The sequence below is a fragment of the Gadus macrocephalus genome, chromosome 6 (genome assembly GCF_031168955.1).
Source record: "Gadus macrocephalus chromosome 6, ASM3116895v1".
Classification (NCBI taxonomy): Eukaryota; Metazoa; Chordata; class Actinopteri; order Gadiformes; family Gadidae; genus Gadus; species Gadus macrocephalus.
The window spans coordinates 24,380,824-24,402,472 of NC_082387.1; the positions used below are offsets into that span (position 1 = coordinate 24,380,824).

Sequence of the window (21,649 nt, forward strand, 5' to 3'; positions counted from 1 at the left end):
ATAATAATAATTATTATTATTATTATTATTATTATTATTATATTCCTCTCACGTTCATTGGTCAACCGCCGTGACCGCTCAGTCACGGTCAAATGCATTGCTGAGCACAACTCCCTGCGGTTATGAACAGGTCTCACCTGTTTACCTTCTATTCTTATCCTCCTCCACCGCTTCTCTTTTCTTTACTTTACTTGATCCCTCCCTGTATGAATACTCTCCTCCTCCTCCCCTCATCCACATGACCGCAAGAAAAAGTTGCCCAATCTTAAAGTTGGCGACAAGTCGTTTCATGAGTCTAGAGTCCGTCTTTAGCAACAACACAACGCAACCGCTACCTTTCTCACTTCTCCTTTTGCACTAGTACATAGACGAGCGGCAGAAGGTGTTGTACCTGCTCACCTTCTGAAGGAGTTTGAAGATCCAGGAGACAGCATGGGTGAGTCCCTTACCTTTCCCCGGGCAGGTGCGCTCCGTTTTTGTAGGTGTTTACCGTCTCTTCCCGGTGGCGTTGCTCCCGGCATCCGGCCAACCACACCATAGTTAACCCTTCTCTGACTTGTTTCGAGTGACTCAATGTCTTCACAGATAAACCCTTTTAAATGACTTAAGTTATTGAAGGTCACTTGGTGTTTGTAAATTTCGCTAGAAGGCTTATGCGAGCCTCGTAAAAGTTTAATAAATGACAGCCTGCTGGGACTTAGTACTCTATTAAGAAAAGCACCTTGTTAAGTGCTGAAATGAACATGATGTTAAAGAGAATACGAATGTTTTTGTTAGTTTTCTTCATCATGGACTTCCTAGCCAGAAACGCCTTCCGAGGATACTTCCAAATACCAGAGCATATCTTGTCAAAACACGCAGCTCGCCTGCTTCCTGCGATAGGAAGCAGCTTGTGTTATGAACAGCTCGGCTGAAGCAGTTCTGCGTTTCGGTGCACTCAAGCCTTTCGGTAGAATAATGTACTCCCAATTAAAGGGGACTTATTATACCACCAGGTGTGAGTGTGATTAGCCTTACAAGCCATTTCGAAAATCTGCCTAATATGACATCACTAGTGGGTGTGTCCACCTAGATCTGTGCTGGATAGATCTATCTACCAGCCTACCCAGTGGACTGAAGTAAACATTGCTCATCTATCCAGCACAGATCTAGGTGGACACACCCACTAGTGATGTCATATTAGGCAGATTTTCGAAACGGCTTGTAAGGCTAATCACACTCACACCTGGTGGTATAATAAGTCCCCTTTAAGTCACCAAGGGCTTCACAGACCCTTATTATTAGAGGCCTAAAGTGTCAAAAACGGAAGGAAGAAACCTTCAGAGGAAATGGTTACCAGGAGAACTAAAGGTGTCTGCTGGAAAACGATTGTCCCATGGTGATGTGGTTGCTATGGCGTTGCAGAGGTTCTGGTGCTGATAGACTTCGAGGGCACGCTGGGCGATGAGATGACAGTGCGGACAGGAGACCTGGTGAAGAAGGTGACGAAGGCCTCGGAGGAGGGCTGGCTGGCGGGGGAGATTCGTGGCCGCAGGGGCATCTTCCCCGCTAACTTCGCCAAGGTAACCTGTGCGCGTGGGCGCATGTTACGAGCTAGCACTGGTTCTGATGGCTTTCATCCACCTTGAACACGTTTGCGTTTTTGATTCACATTGATCCCGCTGTTGTGGTGTCTGTGATGCTGCGTTCAACAGGAAGTCCCCGTCTACCTGATCGGAGACCACAAACGGGAGCCAACTCTGAGGAAATGTAAGTTCCTCCTCTCATCCAGAATCGGCCTCCTCTGAAACATCTCCCCTTCTGTGCTCTACTATAAAACCTCTACTCTTGTATACCAGGTGTGTTGGCTGTAGTTGAGGAGATTAGAAAGGTGTAGAGGGGATGTGTTCAGAGTCTCCTGTGATTCTGTGGCCAACAGATTCAATCTGATCCCGTCCAAACAGAAGATGACACAAGCGGGATTCTCCCTTGGCGCAGCCCTAAGCTCACGTAGCACCCAACAGTAAAGCAGATATTTTCTGCATCTTGTATCTGCTCTATACCTACACGAGTGCAGCCGTTCACCTGTCCCGGAGCTCTGGACTCTGTGATCCAGACGTCGAGCCTCACCTCGGACCGGTGTGGTCGTCTGGCTCCCAGCCACACCGGTTGTAATTACAACCTGTAGGACATATCAACAAACACGGTCCCTTTGAGGCCTCCACCTCTCCCCAAACACGCGGCGCTTCTGCCGCCTCTGCCTTATCCCTCGGCGGCAGGCCTCCTGAGCCCCCTGTCACGCCTTTGTGTGTGTGTGTGTGTGTGTGTGTGTGTGTGTGTGTGTGTGTGTGTGTGTGACGTGTGTGTGTGTGTGTGTGTGTGTGTGTGTGTGTGTGTGTGTGTGTGTTTGTTTTAACGCGTCGATGCCTGTGTGTGTGTGTGTGTGTTTTAACCAGTCGATGCGTGTGTTTGTTTGTGTGTGTGTGTGTGTGTGTGTGTGTGTGTGTGTGTGTGTGTGTGTGTGTGTGTGTGTGTGTGTGTGTGTGTGTGTGTGTGTGTGTGTGTGTGTGTGTGTGTGTGTGTGTGTGTTTGTTTTAACGCGTCGATGCCTGTGTGTGTGTGTGTGTGTGTTTTAACCAGTCGATGCGTGTGTTTGTTTGTGTGTGGGTGTGTGTATGTGTGTTTTAACCAGTCGATGTGCGTGTGTGTGTGTGTGTGTGTGTGTGTGTGTGTGTGTGTGTTTTAACCAGTCGATGCGTGTTTGGGTGTGAGTGTGTGTGTGTGTGTGTTTTAACCAGTTGATACGTGTGCGTGTGTGTGTGTGTGTGTGTGTGTGTGTGTGTTAACGTGTCCATGCCTTGTGTGTTCCCAGCCAAGATGGTGAAGCAGCAGAGGAAGTGTGAGGTGTCGTTCTCCTACACGCCGCTGAACGAGGACGAGCTGCAGCTGAACGTCGGGGAGACGGTCGTCATCCTCAGAGAGGTGAGGCGTAGGCCGTGTTGAGGGCGGAGCCTATGTTGTGTTTATATGTCATGTTGGAGAACCGCGAGTATAGTTCTTAAAGTACATGAAATGCTTGAATTTATGGCCATCCTTAACTGTGGAACTGTCTGGTATCAGTTAACAACAAAGAGAATTTATAAAATAAGGTAACATATATATGTAAAATATAAACAGTGTGGTATAGGTATACCACATACGTAAACAGTGTACGTAAACAGTGTTTTTATTTTTTAACTATCTTAGTAGTTTTAATTGTAGCTGTAGTGTAGGTATGAAGTTAGATATTAACATACAGTAGTTAGTGCTAGGTAGTAAGACCGTTTTCATTGACTATAGTAGTTGTAGATTTGATGCCTGCACAACATTATATGACATAAGATCCTCATTTAAATCGTGCTCTTGACAAACTGACTTAACCGGTTTCTTTGGCTTGTTTTGAAAGTTTGCTTTTCAAATCAGCTTTTGGCAACAGCTTACCTCCCTGGAGGATCTTGCTGATTAAATTACCTGAAGTACCTCTGGCTTGTTACTCACGTCTTGGTCATAGTACAGAGAAGGCATTATACTGTTGAGCTGTGTGTCGTCATTACTAGGGGTTGGAATCTTTCAGTAACGCCCGATTCAAAAGCGATTCTCCAGTGCTGATTTCTGGGTCTACTCCAGTCCACTTTGTGCTAAGAAAGCGCCGCGCCAAATAATGGCATAAAGAGTACAGCGTCTAATGCCATTTTTTTTTTTTATTATTTTTAGATAAACTGATAACAATAATGCAAACAAAGGCAAACCTAAGAATGATTTCTGGGAGTTGGGAATCCATTCAACATCCTAAGAGATAAGAATTCTTAAGTGAATAGATTTCTTCTTCCCCCTCATCTTGCCAGTTCAGCTGTTTAAGCACACTGGTGTGTGAACCTCCTTCCTCTTGTGTCCCTCTCATCACTCTTATCCCCTGACCTCTCTTTCTCCCCCCTCTCCTATCCTACTGATAGATAGAAGACGGTTGGTGGCTGGGGATGAAAGATGGAAGAGTCGGAGCGTTTCCGTCCAACTTCGCCAAAGAGATCTTCGCTGGTCCTAAAGGTGAGAGTCCTTTACTGGGATCTGTTGGAGTAATTTACAACAAACCCAGATGGAAACCAGAGTGGAGACTCTATCTGTTTTATCATGCTTTTAATTTCATTACGCCATTATTTAACAGAGGCCAAGAACAACGAGGGCAAGACGAGACCCAAGCTCACCGACGCAGTGTTCACTAAAGAGGTACGCTGATCATACATTTAACCTACAAGCACTGAGTCGGTATGCAAACCATCAGCAATAAGGCCCGCCAAACAATTTACATGAAATGGGTTTAATCTACCTGCAGAGCAAACTGCCGCAGAAAGCGAGTGTGAGGAGAAAACCAAAGGCTGGTAAGTTTTAATTTAACATGGAATATTTTAATTTGTTTCAGAATGTTAAAACACAGACCTTTTTGTGTAAACCAGATTCAACAACAGGGCATGACTCGCGTGAGTTCACATAATTAACCGTAGTGGAACCCTGCCCTACAAACATTAGCTTTTGTTGTCAGACTCCAGCTGCCTTAATATAGCTCTTTCACAGGGCATCGTCGTTGGTTAAACAGAGGTTTCACTCATATCACTAATGATGGGTCTGCTCTTTCACCGGGGCAATGGTAGTAGACTAAAATATGAAAGGCTTCTTCCCTGGCTGGTCTATAGAGGAGAAGACCCATAATTAATGTTATGAGCGTCACCTTTGAGAAACAATGTCTAAACTAAATGTACAAAGTGTGTTATGACTCCTCGCTGGTTGTTCTGGAACATTCAGAAGCTCTTTGTTGTGCGGTTGTTGTGAGTGTTACAATAAAGTGCCAGGGACAATATAAAAGGCTGAATAAAACCACTAATGCACTTTGCTGCCCTGCAGTTAGACTTTATTTTACCTGGTAGATATCAGGATATCAAACTGCTGACAACATAAAACTGCCACACCCAGTCGTCAATCAAGGAAAAAATCGGATGAGCAAATATTGCCATTTTTATTCTAGCAAATCACATTTTTCATTGTCGAACTTTTATGGATGATCTATAACATAGCTAAATCACAGTTTGGGTATTGTAGACTATTATAACTCCTAAATTGAACCTTCTTCTACATGAAAAAGTTCTAAACATCTAATGCTAATCTTGGCAATGTTTGCCGCATTAATCAGCATAGCTCCTTCTGTTTGCCATGAAGATGGAACATTAAACTTAAACCAAAACACACACACACACACACACACACACACACACACACACACACACACACACACACACACACACACACAAATTACCTCCACTTTACGACCGTTTCTGATAAAGCGTAGGATCCGACCACACCTTGGAACAGCAACACATTGCAGGTCAACTAATGCCCTGTCACCTCACCTCACTCACCTGAAATGGCGTTTGTCATTCATGTGAAGGAAGACACAGCCTGGGCATTAAGCTTATCAGAGTTTATGCTAATTGAGCTAAGATGAGATATGAAGGATCTCTGTTGATCTTTGACAGGAAATCCGGGACATTTACTCTACTCTGCCTACGAGTAACAGTAGGCCAGGGGTCGGCAACCCTAGGCACGCGTGGCATCACTGGCACGGGGCAGCATAATCATTGGCAAATCATTACTACCAATTATTTTTTTGCCCTTTTTATTCTGTTTTGGGCATTTCCTCCCAGTGCAAATATGTTTAAATTAGTTACAGAAAGCAGAGTTCTGAAATGGGATCAATTAATAGTTCTCAAACCTATGTTGTGTCATAATTCAGCTTAATTTTTTATATAGTGTTGCTTAAGGCACACTCATTAACGGAAAATGTCAAACTGGCACTGCATGTTCAAAAGGTTGCTGACCCCTGCCGTAGGCAATAAGGAAATTAAATGAAGAAATGCATGATCATCTGTCCTTTTTAATAGTCCTCATAAACGTCCATTTATATTGCAGTGTAACTTACACGTGCTTATTAACAGCCGGTAGAGGAATTTGTTTCCCATAAATGTATAATACTCTTAATTACTACTATTATTATACGCCCTTATTCAAAACAGTCGGTGTTCTCTTTGTTCAGACGCAGAAAGGGCTCTCGTCATGTTTGACTACGCCCCCAAGACCGAAGACGAACTGGAGCTCAAGAAAGGAAACATCGTCTCCATCATAAACAAGGTCTGTGTCGGTCTCACAGCCCTAAGATACGGGTTTTCGATCCCCGATGTCCTCAGCCTCCCTCTAGATATCCTTGAGCAAGATGGCCCCTACCTTGGCCTCCCTACCTTGTTGACGTCTACGTACTGCATTCTCCAGTACATAGGGGTATTCACACGCACACTGTATTTGTTTCTCTTTCAAAGTCTCCCATCTGAGAAGTATGTTGCGTAGCCCGCCAAACCTGTTGTACCCCCCCCCCCGCGAATGCCTCTGCTCAAGTCAAAACACTAGAACACGGCCTGCCAAAATGACGTGACTATGACTGTGACTCCGTCTTGTACTTGTGACTCAGTTGTAACGGAGACGCCGTAGCGGCCATTTTGAACATCTCACAAAGATCACCAACTGGAGGTCGAAGCAAGTGCAGTGTTTACGTCGACCGCTCCGCTACCTCTTTAAAAAGTGTAATCACGCGTCCCGGCGGGCACTGGAGACACTAATCAGACGTTTCAATCTCCTAAAGGAAACGGAGGATGAAGGCTGGTGGGAGGGAAAGCTGGACGGACGCCAGGGATTCTTCCCTGACAACTTTGTCATGGCGATACCACCGCAAGACGCACAAGTGAGTTGAAGTCACAACGTTTTTTTCTTGCTGCTCTCCAGCGCTGGAGCTTTTGCTGCACGGTCGCTGGTGCAGTTATGAGGTGTAGGTTGTCGAGACCTCGTATTCTGCAGCTGGGCTGGCATCGGGCTCCTTCCTGTTTCCCTCCTCAAGTATTTTCTGTTTCTTGACGTCGTCGGTTGGCGTGACTCATAAGTGTCGTATCGGTGACGGGATCTTTCCTCAGTGGTACTCGGTGTGTGAAGGGGGACGAGGTGTGTTTTTGGTTGCGCGGTGGAGTAGTGCAACTGCACCTGTGAACGTGTGCGTGTTTGTCTCCCTCTTCTCTGCGTAGTCGGACGCCGCGAGCGACCCACCCGCGCGTACAGAAGCCGCCACGCCGCCAGGTAAGATCCCGACGGCCGTCCCATCAGGACGGCCGTCGCTGCGTCATCGGCGGGTTGAGTCTGGTTAAGGGTCGGGGATAGTCTGGACTCATGGACGGCAGTTAGAGCAGCTTCAGTTGTTAGTGGAAGAACACTGGGGTGTCTTCACCAATTTATCATCTCTTACTCACGCACTCCCTCACTCCCTCACTTTGTCTGGAAGGACTACTTCCTGTTTTGCTGTAAATGGTATACATCAGAATCTATTGAAGTACCGCATAATGATAATAATAATAATAATAATCATAATACTGTAATAATGCTTTACTGAGGTATTAATCTTAACAACTGAAACCACATTTATAAATTATAATAATTTATATTATAATGTGTGTATATATATATATATATATATATATGAGTATATTTTGTACTACATATTCTCACATCATTATGTATTCATCCAATCAATGTAGCAGTTAGAAGTAGGCTTTATGTTATATTTTTGAAGATTCCTTTGTTGGTGAAGGATGTGGTCACACGTGGTGCAGTGATGAGGGGGATGTTAGTAGCTTTGTCTTAATCTGAGGAGTATTTGAAATAAGAAGCTTCTTCTACTCATCATCTCCAAACCACCATTAGTTCGCAGTGGGACACTTAGAGAGCTCGTGAATGGGATTGTTGAGGGTTTGCATGTTGTCAGCTTGAATCCTGCATGTTAAATGAGTTCATGTTTTATCAACAAACAGAGTCGCTTCCACAGCTCTTCCAAGCTTGCTCTTTGAGGTGCTGACACACTTAAGCAACCTCACAGGAAGTCTGATATTGCAGCAGGGTGCAGAGAGTGTGGCATGGGCTGGGGATTTCACTGTGTTCGGGGGGGTTTGGCGGAAACAAGTTGAGGGGTTTATGTTTTTTTTTTTTAATTTCTCTGTGAATCACAGCTTGTCCAACGCCAGCGATGGACAGAGCTGTTCCTACCAAGACCAAAGGTAAAGAACACAGCAGATTATCAAAATAATTGTATTTTCTTTATACATCTCAATGGCACCGTGCTGCATGTTTCCCTGTTACATGAAGGAGTGATGTGTATTACAGATGAGAAGCCGGACCTCCGCAGTAACCCCCCCGTCAAGGTGAAGCTGCCGTCTCTTGTCCGGCCCAGCCCACCCCCTGTGAAGGACAAACCTGGCAAGGTGTCACAGAGGTGGGCTACCGCACACCTGAGAGACAAAACATCTACCACACAACTGAGCTAGGCACCTTAGCTACAGCACAACACACCTGAGCTCCACAACTGAGTTACAACACACCTGAGCTACACAACTGAGCTAACTCACAACTGAGCTACCACAGGCCTGAGCTACACACCCAAACGTCGCGCTTAAACTAAACACACACGCCACCACATATCCGCCTGCCATTCATAGTTCAACAAAAAGATTGCTTTGTTATGGTTACTGCATAGTTTGGGCTAAACTAAACTCCAAAGTCTAGCACGGCACCTTCTGTCCTCCTAGATTGAGCTATTTAGCTCCCTCTGTTGTTGCTCAGGTAGGATGTTTTAGTTTAGCTTTTGTTGGAGGCAATTGTCTCTTCTAGCTTCGGAAGTCCTTCGAAACCGTCATAGATGGTGTGTGTGTGTCCAGTGTGTGGGTCCACTGTGTGTGTGTGTGTGACAATGTGTAGCCAAGGTTATTATGGTCTGACGGCCTCTCGCGGAGCCAGGCGTTGCCACAGGAACCCCGCTGAGCGGTGGGAGACTCTGCGTCACCCGTTGGAAACGCACGCGCGCGCGCACACACACACACACACACACACACACACACACACACACACACACACACACACACACACACACACACACACACACACACACACACACACACACACACACACACACACACACACACACACACACACACACACACGCACAGCATGAATTGGGACGACGTGTGATTTGTGACGGTGTGCAACGTGTATTTTCTCCCGCAGTAAGAGCAACGGTGATTTGCAAACTGCAGACCAGTTTGATGGCGTCGAGCCAGCCCCCGAGAAGCTGAGCCACCCCACGGCGGGTCGGGCCAAACCCCCTGGCCGCAGACCCCCCTCCGGTCTGGTCTCACCCGGACAGGTACCTCACCACTAGTACCACTACTCATTCAACTATTACTACTGCTGGTGTTCGGACTAAATACTATTACCTATTTAAACAAATGTTGGTACTAATGCAGACTGAACTAGTACTTATACACACCAATACTAATGCTAAAACACATTTCATACTTGAACCTAGCACACTTGTACTACAAACTATAGATGATATAGTATATATATTTAGTACAAATAGTACATATCTATGGTGTGTGTGTGTGTGTGTGTGTGTGTGTGTGTGTGTGTGTGTGTGTGTGTGTGTGTGTGTGTGTGTGTGTGTGTGTGTGTGTGTGTGTGTGTGTGTGTGGTGTGTATACGTATATATATATATATATATTTATATACATACACAGACACCAACTCCGAACATTAGTGCTATAAGAACAGATTATTGTTGTGTAACCGACAATGATATAGAAAAACAAGTGGCTAAATGCGTGTCACAAGCTGATGCTACAGCACTGCTGATAAACTCGACATCACCTTTTATGAGGTAGATCAATGAGGTATGGCTCCAGGTTTTTGTAGGACTCGGGTCTCTTCCGTTCACATTTGCTTCCTTGATAGGGTGTTAGAGGGGAGGCTAGTAGCCTTTGTGTTTTAGTTTGACAAACGGTTTGATTAGGACTGAAATTGGCTGAGGTTCTTCGCTAAGACGTTAGACTGGGTCAGTAAGAACAAGTCTAATTCTTCTTTACAGGATACTTCTGAAGAACCAGAGCTATTGTCTCCGTCCAGAGTGTCGCCTCTGAGAAAGTCGCAAAGCATGTCAAAGGTTTGATGTGTTTTCATTTGATTCAATGTATTAAATTTGAGATTTTAGAAGGGATTCAGGATTGACCCTTGAGAAACGGGGGCCATTGGCATCCAACCAGGGTAGAGCGCGAAGAGTCTGTGTTGCCAAACCGTTTTTACACAATCTTGTGCTCGATTACGGTGATAACCACACAGAACGGGTCAAGCAGACACAAAAGCTTTGCCACTTCCGGCATTATCAGAGGATTTTTGCTTCTGTGGGGAAAAATCCCTTAAAACAATTTAGAAAACATTGAATTGAAGATGTTCCCTTAAATCCTACAGGCGTCAGACAGTAAAGCATCAGCACCCAGGCCAGATCCCGAGGCGAGGACCCCGCCCGGAGAGCCCTCTCTGGAGGGTCTGCAGGCCGACGTCAGGGAGCTCAGGATGGCACTGGAGCTTCTCAAGACTCGGCAAGAGTGAGTGACACACCTCTGGCATATAATGTTAAATGATGTAATGTACTGCAGGCGTTCTTTCAAGATGCCAAAATGCTTCTGGTTGATACAAAATAATTTATTTGAATAGTTAATAACACGGCTAGAATTGTTTATGTGAAATTATACTTTGTGAAATGAAGTGCTTATGTTTGTTGTGGAATGGTGTACAGTTATGTTGTGGTTTGTTGATTAATGTTGGGGTGCATTGTATTCGGCTGCATTATGTCATGTCCTAATTATGTAATTATCGGAAGCTAACTGTTTGCATCTGTTGCCGCCGTCTCGCTCAGACAAGACATGAAGGAAGTGAAAGAGGAACTGAATCAGGAGAGACAGAAACGGACGATGCTTCAGGTCAGTCATGTCTACCGAGTCGAATCTACCAAGTATACAACTACAAGCCCCCTTAAAGGTGTAGAAACATGAAAATTGGTATCCCCCCTCCAACAGCTACAGTCTCACTGGGCATCACAGGTCCACTTGAGATGTTTCCTCCTGTATATTAATCGTTCTGCACTGTGGAGGAAAGCCTGGAAGTCATGCGTCTCATTGGCATTAAGGACTGCTGCTCATACAATTAATTTACAAATGAGAATAAAGTTGAATGGAATGAATAGGTGTTCCCACTCAGACTCACCCCTCAGAAGCACGACTTGCAGTGAACTTGCTTTATCTGAGAGAGGATTACTGATTCTGACTATCTGTCTCTTTTGTCCCAGGAGGAAGTACACAGTCTGCGGATGAAACATTGATAGTGTCTGGATTATTCTTGGCCTCCCTGCGGTAGATAAGACCAAAGAACTTTTCTTCGTCTGTCGGGAAGTACAAAAAGATCAGAAAGACAAGTGACCTCACTGCTGTGAGCAGACAAGAGAGCTAGCTAAGATCAAAAAGCTAGCTTCTCTCTGGACCAGCCTTGTATTAAAAGGTTAAATACTATTGAACCTTTGTCATTGTACTTGTGGAGCTGTATTTCTGATTTCTGGACGCCTAATATGTATATTTTTTGATGTTTCTTTTTTTTAAGAAATTTTGCTTTGTTCATTATTTTGTAAATCTCAACCAGTTGCTGACTATGGGATTGGTTGGCAAAATAAGGATATTTTTTTTTGTATATTGTAACAAACCTTAAATGTATATAAATGCATTTAATGGACGTTGCTGGTTTTTACTCCTGAGGTAAAATAAAAAAGATTCGAATTGTTATCAAAAAGATGATATCAATTCCAATTTGTTATATTGGAATTTCGATCTACAAGCTTTGTTTTGCAACTGCAGTAGTACAATAAACCTGTAGAGGGCAGTGACGGTCTGTGTCTGGTTTTTAACTGGCTGTATCTGACGTAGAGTTTCTATATTACATTCGTCCCAGGACGGAACCATGTATGTTACAGTTTATCAATTAAATTTATTTTAATTTATCATTTGAAGAAAAAAGAAATCTGTCGATATATTGAGCCTGTGAGGGTAGGTTCAATATATCTGCTTGAAGAAAAAAACAAGTTCTGTCGATATATTGAGCCTGGTGGAGTTAGCTTTGATATATCGCTTGAAAGAAATATTTTCATCGAGATTCCCTATCGATGTATTGAACCTGGGGGGTAGGTTCAATATATTGCTTGAAGAAAAAAAATTATCTGTCGATATACTGAGCCTTGGGGGGTAGGCTCAATATATCGCTTGAAGAAAAAAATTAATTCTTCAAGCGGGGTAGGTTCAATATATCGCTTAAAAAAATACTTTTAAAAATCTATAAAGCCTATATATATATATTGAACCTGGGGCGGTAGGTTCAATATATCGCTTGAAAAAAATAAATAAAATCGGTCGATATATTGAGCCTATATGTTCAATATATTTCTTGAAAAATTAATTCAAAAATCTATACAGCCTATATATACAATATATACAAAACTAAAAAATCTAAGTAGCCTATCGATATATTGAAATACCGTCCCAGGTTCAATATATCGATAGGCTATTTAGATTTTTTAGTTTTGTTCAAGCAATATATTGAACTTACCCCAATAAATTGATAGGCTACATTGATATTATTTTTCTCTTCAATCGATATATTGAACTTACCCCTCCCCCCCCCCCCATACATACAAACATAAACTGTGATTCTGAATAAATTATAATTAATTTTGAAATTCCGAAGAACTGTCGATATATTGAGCCGGGGAGGGGGGGGGGGGGGGGTAATTATCTTTAAGCCCCCTAGTTTCAGAATTGCTGTAAGACACGAAGATCAGTATGTCCCATGGGGAGTGAAGGACTTGGGGGGTTAGTATCTAGACTTGCACTGTCCAGCAGACCTGATGTAGTCTAAATACATCCAACAGCCTCTGATTAACGGTCTAGTAGTATTGTCTATGTCTTTAGCGCTAGCACATTTCGCCCAACTGTCTGTCTGTGTGTCTGTGTTTCGTGTTTCTTGACACGAGTGTGCTGGAGACTGGTTGAGTTGCGATTATGTTAGCCCTATTATCTCCACTAGAGGTTCCCCATAAGCAATAAACCTAGCAAAAATATTTGCACCATTTATATTCATCTATATCCTATTCAGAATGTATTCAATCTACTGTAGAATGAATAGGAATTGTCATGAGTTGTCTCATGACTGTTAATTGCATGAATGATCGTCTGTAGCACTAGTTACAAGTTGGCTCATATTCCTTTGCATCAGCACTGTTAAATGTCATCACAGATGTCATTTTCAGATCTCTAAGTATTGTGGTCAACTTCAACTTGAAACAGGGCCGTCCCGTGCCGCCTCTATTTCACCGACGGCAGAACGGTAAAATAGAGATTATAGGAGGGAAAGTATTCCAACTTCTTTGTCTTTTCTTGGGACCATATTCCTGGTCTATTTTAAATCTGGTTTCAGATCCTGACTGTGTCTCTGCCGTGAAGTCTGAAACAGGACTAGCCTACATGCTCGAGAACACATCTGGAGAGCATCTGGACTTAGTTATAGAGAGGAGGCTTCCGAAATATCCATGGGAACTCACACTATTTTTAAAATAGTGTGGGGGACAAGTGTTGTCGAGATATTCCCACAGGATGCAATAAATATAGCTAATATCATGTTTGTCTTGTCAGCAAAGTTTTAGTTTATTTTATGTAAGTTGATTGGACTATCAATCACAAAGAATATAATTCATATGACCAAATTGTACACACTTGACTATTAAAAAAAATAGTATTTCTCCCACCGCAGGGATAGTTCATACGATTGAAAAATGGTATAAAATAGCACATTGCTGATGGTAGGGATAAGGTCATTGGTTTATGCTGTGGAGCTGGCTGTCATGGCTCTTTGCTATAGGAGTTCTTTGTTTAGCAAACGCAGGCGATTACAGTGAAGCTTGGTGAATGCCTCTGTAGTTATTTATGATGCAGGGTTTTCTAGGATCAGCCAGGGAACCATAAATTATAGTTTACCCTCGTCTTGGATGTTTGTTTGAGGATACGTTTCCCACATTCTGAATAGAGACACTGTAGTCCTGTTTCCAGAGGTTGTACGAGTCGGTTCCGCCTCCCTGTGGAAATATTTGTGAAGTTGAGAGTGCTGTTTATTCATGCTTAATCGCTCAAATGGCAACCTGTAGTTACCTCCTAGTCAGCAGACCACCTGCAAACAAACCACCTTCAACCCTCTTGTCCCCCTCCAAAGTGGGTTGGCTAACTAGACAGGAAGGAGGAAGTCGTGGACACACAGACGCCCCCGCATGGTGAGGTCAGAAACCCGAGCCGTCAGCCCCAAGCTGATCTGTTTAATCAGCACATTGTATGTTTGCCTCGAGTTTTTTGACATTTAACAAAAGGTTCCTCTCAACGATGGACAGATTGTGGCATGCGTTGGTGAATTATTCATGAAACAGCAGAATCAAAACCTGTGGACACAAGTCATACATTTATTTTTTTCTCCCCTTCCTTAGTTGAAGGACAGCGGCCAAAAGCACCGAGCGACATGTAATCAAATGGAATGCAAAACGTGTGTTTCATCAAGAAAGTCTATATCTGTGCACAAAGTACTGTAACCGATAGCTCTCCTCAGGCCGGGACAGGATATGACTTTCATACCGATCATCAGACATCACCATTTATATCCTCTGTCTTTAGGGTTCCTTAAGGCGTGCCCACAGTTACTGTTGCAACGCCAACATTTAACAATTTTCACTTGTTAATGGCTGTTTCTAGAAACCTGTATCTGCTCAACGATTTAAAGCACTCATGGGAGCCATGAGAAGAAAATATAAGCCGAGGGTTCTTCCTCAAGCCTCTCTCTGGTGTCCTCTAAAATACTGTTGAAATAGTCTGAGGTTCGGCATAAAGAATACTATTCTCTGTCTAATACTTTAATTCTCTCTTTTCCTCTCTTGAGTTTAGTTTCAATCCAATTCAAATACAATTTATACAGACACTTTGAAATTCCTCATTTTAAATATTTCAACGATAATCTTTAAAAAATATATTTGTTTTGTAAAATACTTCATCCTTATGTCATCTGTGGGTCATTATGAATTATCATTTTTGAATACATCAACTTTAAGAACTTTGTGCTTGGTCCCATTTAGCTCCAGGCAACGTTAATGCATCAGATGATTATTAAAACAATGGTTTGGTTCATATTGCAACTCTGCCGTTATGGCGGGAATGTGTCTTGGGAAGAAGGCCTCAAGATGGCCTCCGTACACTTGAAGGGCAACATTACACCGTTTGTCACGTGTCAGTTAAAGACCACTGCTTTATCAAGTGGATCCCAGAGTTACTACAAAGGAGTTGGATTTTATGTTGACCGAGCTCACTTCACTTCTTTACAAAGGGTTCAAAATGTCTGCGGATCAGAACCAGGAGAGAGCCCAACATGGACTCACGTGCATTTTCTCACGTGCACGCTCATAGTGCTGTGGTAGTGTGTGTCTTGCGGGTCAGGACAGGGGTCTTCTAGTCTTCATGGCCCTCTCTCAGACCTGTAGCACCGATAACGGTGTATTTAGTAGTAGTGCACGCGTCCAATAGTTCCTGCTCCTGTCCCCAGAACATCCGGTTGGCCGTTCCTCCAGATCTCCCGGATGATTCGCTCCCTCTCCTCCAATCGCTGGGCTCGCTCCAGCTCCTCGGCCGACGTGAAAACATTCGGTGCGCCGTCCAATTGGCTGTGGTGGTGGTTGCCGACGGGAACCTCAGTGCTGGTGGTGGTGGTGGTGGTAGTCATGGGGGGAGGGGTCATCGCCACGATGACCTCGTCTTCGTCCTCGTCCTCGTCCTCGTCGTCCTCGTCGCTGTCGTCCTCGTCTTCGCGGCTGGCGTCCTTCAGCCGTTTGCTCTCGAGGCTTGTGGGCGCGACGGCGATCCGAGGCTTGCAGGAGATCCGGATCACCAGGAGACAGAGGGTGAGCACCAGCCCAAAGCACACCCCGATCACAAAGTAAAGACCGAAACTCTCTGGGTTTGCTGCGAAGAGGAGACACACCAAATATCATCTGGGGTCACACAGTTACTCCGTTTCGGACATTGCATACAGAAGGACAAGTGTGTGGGCTTGCCAAAGGATCTTGGCTAACAGGTGGAGTTTCATTGGGGATCGAACCCAGCATCTTTTGACTATGATGAAATTCTGAACATGAACCAGCATAACACATATTGCATCTCAGGACCACACACTGACCTTTAATGTGAGCGAAAGCGGCGATGCTGTTGCTCAGGAGATCCATCTCCTTCCTCTTCACGTCCATGGTTGCTCTTCACACCTGGAGACTGAGGACATACATCAGCGTTAGTTTTGGTCAGACGAAGCCGAAAGCACCCAAATATTGGAGGTTTGCGGAAACCAGGATACCTCGAGAGCGAAACCCCCTCTAAGTGACCACCACCTGGTTTCATGTTCCCAAACCAACACACCCCCTCCTCCTCCTCCTCCATGTGGTGGTGGAGGAGGAGGAGGTGGTGTGTGGAAACTTTGAAGCGAGACCACCAGCCAACAAACGCTCCTCTGTGTCCTCCAAATGTTCCCCACCTCCACTCAGATCATCTGGCGCATGCTGCCTGACCTCTCCGATCTCAACTCTGAACCGGAACCGACCCGCTTTGGAAGGATTTGGCTCTCCCCTGGTGTAGACCAACAGTCTGCACCAGGGTTGTAGAAAAAAACCCTCTGGTCCAGTCGTCCCCGGTTTACGTGGGTGTGGGTCTACATCAGCTCATCTGGAGTGACGCTAGCGCTATGTCCTGCTAGTTTCCTAACTCTGAAAGAAGCTATTGTTGGTCTTCCTAGACAGGTCTCTCCCCAGGATTCCGGGGGACTCCTCCAGGATTCCGAGGAAATTTCACACTTCCCGCCCAAGAAACCACTCGCCCAATATTGTCCGGTTACCCACGTGCGTAATCCAACAGATCCTTGATTAGTTTCTCTACTACAGGGTAACAACAGATAATGTTGTTGTCGATTGTTTTCTCTGTTGTGTATTTATGAGGACCCCCCCCCCCTGGTTGATGGCCTCCTTCATGGCTGATTTCCTTTTTGAGGGACGCAAGCTGTTTCCACTCAGAGTTAATCTGAGTTACATAGAGCATTGTAACGCCACCCCCCCCCCCCCCCCCCAAGTCTCTAGCAGTTTATGCTGACTCTAGGTTACGGTGGTCATTGTTCTCCTGACCCCTCCCCTAACTTCCTCCAGGCCTAATGTCCTCACAGCGCTGGACTCGGGTACGAGGATGCAGCTGTCGATGGTAAAGAGAGCAAAGGAAAGCCCAACAAGCAGGTATACCCTTTAACAAACCTTAACCTTAACCTACAATTAGCCTAGCTCCAACCCTAAACAAACAACCAAAAAAAGACAAGAGTGCATTATTCTCGTTCTTGGGTTCTAGGTTCTATTTCGACAAAACCTCTAACCCATTGACCTAACCCTTAAACCCTGAACCCTCAATCAATCAGCCTACCCCTATCTGAACCCCTAATCGAACTCTACCATCTAACCCTCAATTTACCCCAACCCGAACCTGCCCCGGAAACCTAACTACCCTAGCCCTTACGCACCATGTGTCCTGTTTCATTGAATCATCAACCGTTTCCCGGAGGTTCAACATGTGCTTTGGGTCAGGGCCCTTTGAAGGAAAACAAGCAGCAACATTTAGCTGAGATATGAAAAGACAATGAGTCTGTGAGCCGTTTAACCTGTAGCAGTCTCCCCCTGAATCAAACCACATGTACTTCTTCGCACAGATCACATGGATTCCCTGAAATCACCCGAACCCTGACCCTGCACCCTATGTGTATTTTCGTTTAGCGCAAAATGGCAGCCAGTCACAACCTGGCTGATGTTCAATGCTGACGTCGACGTCTCCACGAAGAATGCTGCAATCATCCTGTTTATGTGTTGATATGGGGACACATGGAGACCACATGTAGCTTGTGGAGTTTTACATGTCTCTCTGGTCCTCCAGGGGAAGGTCTGAGAAGAGTGCAGATGAGGCAGTAAAGATCTAGAGGAACTCACCTCAAACTGAAGCTCTGTCTTTTAGTTCCAGCTCATAGTGAGGAAAAGTTGGTGGTCTCTCTCTCTCGCTCTCTCTCTGGGTCGATGCTTGTGATCTTTGCTCCCCTGTTCGTTTGAACACCCTTAAGCAGAGAGCAAACACACACACACACACACTCGTCAAGCTTCATTACACCAAAACCTACCCAGGCGTTACGTTTACAAAGCACACAGTGACGGGGCTCATTCTGTTACCATGGGATACAAGATACAGCTTGCGATAAGCAGTCGATCTTGTATTTGTACAACTCCATCTGAGTGGATGTGGAGTAAAATACATAGGCCTAGATACAGAGCTGCAAAGAAAATGGAACATGTATGCAAACATATGAAGTCGACTTTAGAGATGTGTTCAGTAGAAGATCACATAGAAAAGTGGAGAGACGAAGAAGAATCATGTTAAAATGATGACAAAATGTAAAAGGTCTGCTAACGCTAGCTGTATTTCGGTTGGTTCAACAGATCCCCTCTCTGCTGCCCATGACAGATTCCCATCTGTCTGGGCTTTGGGTTGATCCTCAGTGCGCTGCACTGCCTGACCTTTCAGGCTGACTGTCTGGCCGCCTGATCATTGTTTGACTCCTTGCCTTGTGGGCCAGGGACAGAAGCTGTCTACACAACAACCATCTCCAGGTCAATCCCTCCCAACAACTTCACCTTCCTGTTTAAATACCGGACAAGCCCCCCTATAGCCCCCCCAGTCACATACCTCCATGTTCCTGGAAGCTATTTGGTGATTCACACCTGCCTTCCAACGAGCTGTTTAGCGCTCCTCTCTGGGGTAACAAAGTAAAAGTCTTGAGTGACTCCGCTTTTCTCCTCGACCAAGGTCACCTCGCTGGAATGCAGTGACCTCTAGCCTGTCACTACCCTCGCATTTGTTGACAGACGGTTACGACAAGGGGAGCAGTTGTGGTTAGTAATACCCTGCCTCTATTGTTGTGTTTTATTTTTTGCCACAAGAGTGAAATGATTAACAGACATCCATCCCCCCTTGCAGGGCGCCATGACTAAAGCGTCCCGTTGACCCAAATTAGCTTTTCAAGTTGCAGATGTGACCCTTTTCCGAGCTCAAAGTTTTACAATAAAACGGTCGGTAAATATCTAGAATGAAAACCAGCCCTGATTAATGTAGCAGTGGGTCACGTAATCCAACAGTTTCTGTTTGTTCTGTCATTGTATTACATATTGTATTCTAAATCAAAATACACTCTTAAACAAGACATTCTTTGTTCAGGCCTAGCCCATCTAAGTTATGCCCATTCATTCAATATGAAGTATTATATGCTAATCCTTTACTCTTTAAGATTTGTCCTCTTAAGGTGAAATATGGAGAACACAGTGTTGTCACAGTTGGAAAAACATTTCCAGTCATCTGTCAAATTTCAACACTATCCCGCCTTGTCGAGATTTCTCTCAAATGAACAGTTGGTTCTTTGACTGAAAAAATGTCTAACGCACCTTTCGTCAATCTGAGGTCCATGTATTCCTATTCCTTGTCGTTGGTTTCCAATGGCCCATATAAAAAAAAGACTTTAATTTAACGACATGATCTCGGTTTTTCTAATCTATGTCTTGAACTACATCATGACTGATGTGAAAAAGCTTTACTGATAAGAACAAGACCAGATAAACGTCTGCAGTCAGTCGCAGAGGGAACTTCTTATTCCAGAGATAAACACTGAATGTTGTCACATGCCCCCTTGAAAGAGGTCAGACTATTTCTGTATTGTTTGGTTTGGAAGGACAGACGTGACGTAGGAGAAAACCAACTACCCCAAACCAAACGATCTTTTGACATTTCATCTGCTATCGGCATGAAGACCTTCTTTCCTCGAACCAAATGCCTCTTTCCTCAGACGTCCGGACAACAAACCCCTTCTGGGCTAAGGATAGAAACCTCTCCATTGTCTACTCACTGCCGGGCTGTTATCTGGGAGACAGGTTGATGGAGGTGCTGTTGACCGCCACCGTGCTCGACCAGGGGGTTAGCTGGCCAACGCCGAGTAGGGCTTTGACTCCGAACCCGACGGAGTCTATTCATAATATTGTAATGACCACGGAAGAGGCAGTGAATGGAGTATTGATTAGACAGCGATTTATTAGAAACCTAATACCTTTTTTTTTTTTTTTTTTTCTTATCTTATTGTACAGCACTTTGGTCAGTGTATGCTGTGTGTAAATGTGCTCTATAAATAAAACTTACTTGCTTACTTACTAATAAACCGTCGGAACGCGCAAGACCGGTAACCATAGCAACGCCGGTAAACAAACCCCGCGAAGCCCAATCCAGGTCTTACTGAAGGCATTTAATGGTCAAAATATTATTAATAAATATTCGAATATTAATATTGATAAACAAACGAACTTCGAATATGATTTTTGGGCAAAAGTCAAAGCCCTACCGCCAAGTCACTTCTGCAAACTGGTGGTTCACCAGTGAAGAAACAGACCGACCAACCCAGGGGTCTGTGAAGAAAAAGTCCTGACCCATGTGTGGTAGTTTGTTCAGGTGCTATTTGAAATCCAACAATCAAAAAAATGTCCTGCACAAACAGAAAGTCAGACATGTGTCTTAGTTATAATGGCACACATCGCACTGCACAGGGAAGAGAATATTTTTGATTCCTTGAACTTTTCTTCCTACGCAGAAATTCTTGGCAGGCGGCTTGGTTGCAGGAAAAAAGGGCCAGATCTTTAGTTTCACCGCATTTCATTGTTTTCATGCACATACCCCCATACAAGCCCTGATGAAGGGGGTCTTTAACACTGATTTGTTGAGTTCATTAACTTTGCCAATGTCATCTTTCATTTAAATATTCTTAAATTTCCTCCTTTGATTTCTGAGCTGTTAGATGTGTCTTTAATGACCCGAGGAAACAGATCAACTAATCTGTGTAACCATTTCAGCATCACATGTTCCTCTAGGATAAATAAACCACATTACCCCACAGCTCCTTGGCTGGGTTTTCTCTTTTTCCTTATGTCTCAGTCTTGTTCTGCCCTTATCTTGGTAGCTGATTAAAGCTTAATGGCTTTTCCCAAGGTGCTCATCGCCCCCTACGAAACGCCATACACAGGAAATGCAGATTTCTTGGATTTGGTCTTCCTGGCCATATTTTCCGTCAAGGGTTTCTACTTAGATTTAAACATATACTTCTCATCCAATCAACAGGCTGTTACAAGGTTTTCTCTCCAAGGAATGCTTCTGGGCATCAACTGATTCAGTAATAAACCTGACCTTGTTCGTTCTCGCTGAAACCACAGAGGTGTCCAGCACTCGCCAACGTTTCCATGCAATTAACAATCGACACCTTTCCAAACCACATTCCTCGGTCAAAGTGTCTGTAAAAGCGTTTAGCGAAAGGTATACTCTCCCTTCACACGCATCTCGCTTTCCCTGGCATTCTCGACTCTCCTTAGGGTGTACTGATTTAGAGAAAGTAAAATATGTCTCCCCAGTTGCCTCTGACAGGAGCTCCAACTATATTAAGCTAAAGTGCTGTTGGGCCTTGGTTAAGGCATGCCAGGTTCTGATGGAGAAGG

General features: G+C 44.4%; 2 protein-coding genes across 3 annotated transcripts in view; one reads left to right on the forward strand and one right to left on the reverse strand.

The window, feature by feature from the left end:
* Window positions 1–127: 127 nt before the first annotated feature.
* Window positions 128–11,859, forward strand: sh3d21 (SH3 domain containing 21). Its single transcript, XM_060053236.1, has 17 exons — window positions 128–436; window positions 1,405–1,562; window positions 1,695–1,749; window positions 2,852–2,961; window positions 3,972–4,062; window positions 4,181–4,242; window positions 4,349–4,394; window positions 6,101–6,195; window positions 6,701–6,799; window positions 7,134–7,185; window positions 8,109–8,156; window positions 8,263–8,371; window positions 9,160–9,298; window positions 10,019–10,093; window positions 10,399–10,535; window positions 10,847–10,910; window positions 11,276–11,859. Exons 1-17 carry the CDS (start codon window positions 433–435, stop codon window positions 11,306–11,308), a joined length of 1,377 nt encoding a protein of 458 aa, XP_059909219.1. The 5' UTR covers window positions 128–432; the 3' UTR covers window positions 11,309–11,859.
* Window positions 11,860–14,455: 2,596 nt separating this feature from the next.
* Window positions 14,456–21,649, reverse strand: part of eva1ba (eva-1 homolog Ba (C. elegans)) — a 12,596-nt gene continuing 5,402 nt past the window's right edge. Inside the window, exons 2-4 of one of the 2 annotated variants that reach the window (XM_060053318.1) lie at window positions 18,065–18,186; window positions 16,234–16,322; window positions 14,456–16,019 (exon numbers count right to left, since the gene is read on the reverse strand). In XM_060053318.1, coding sequence (XP_059909301.1) covers window positions 15,559–16,019; window positions 16,234–16,300 — 528 coding nt within the window. In that variant the 5' untranslated portion in view covers window positions 16,301–16,322; window positions 18,065–18,186 and the 3' untranslated portion in view covers window positions 14,456–15,558. The remainder of the gene's footprint in view (window positions 16,020–16,233; window positions 16,323–18,064; window positions 18,187–21,649) is intronic. The other variant, XM_060053319.1, reaches the window with a different exon arrangement.

Bases quoted from the DNA above. Each gene is read 5' to 3' on its own strand.
- sh3d21 (XM_060053236.1), top strand. The intron at 9,299-10,018 runs GTACCTCACCAC...TCTTCTTTACAG, and splicing joins GTCTGGTCTCACCCGGACAG to GATACTTCTGAAGAACCAGA. The intron at 10,536-10,846 runs GTGAGTGACACA...CGTCTCGCTCAG, and splicing joins CTTCTCAAGACTCGGCAAGA to ACAAGACATGAAGGAAGTGA.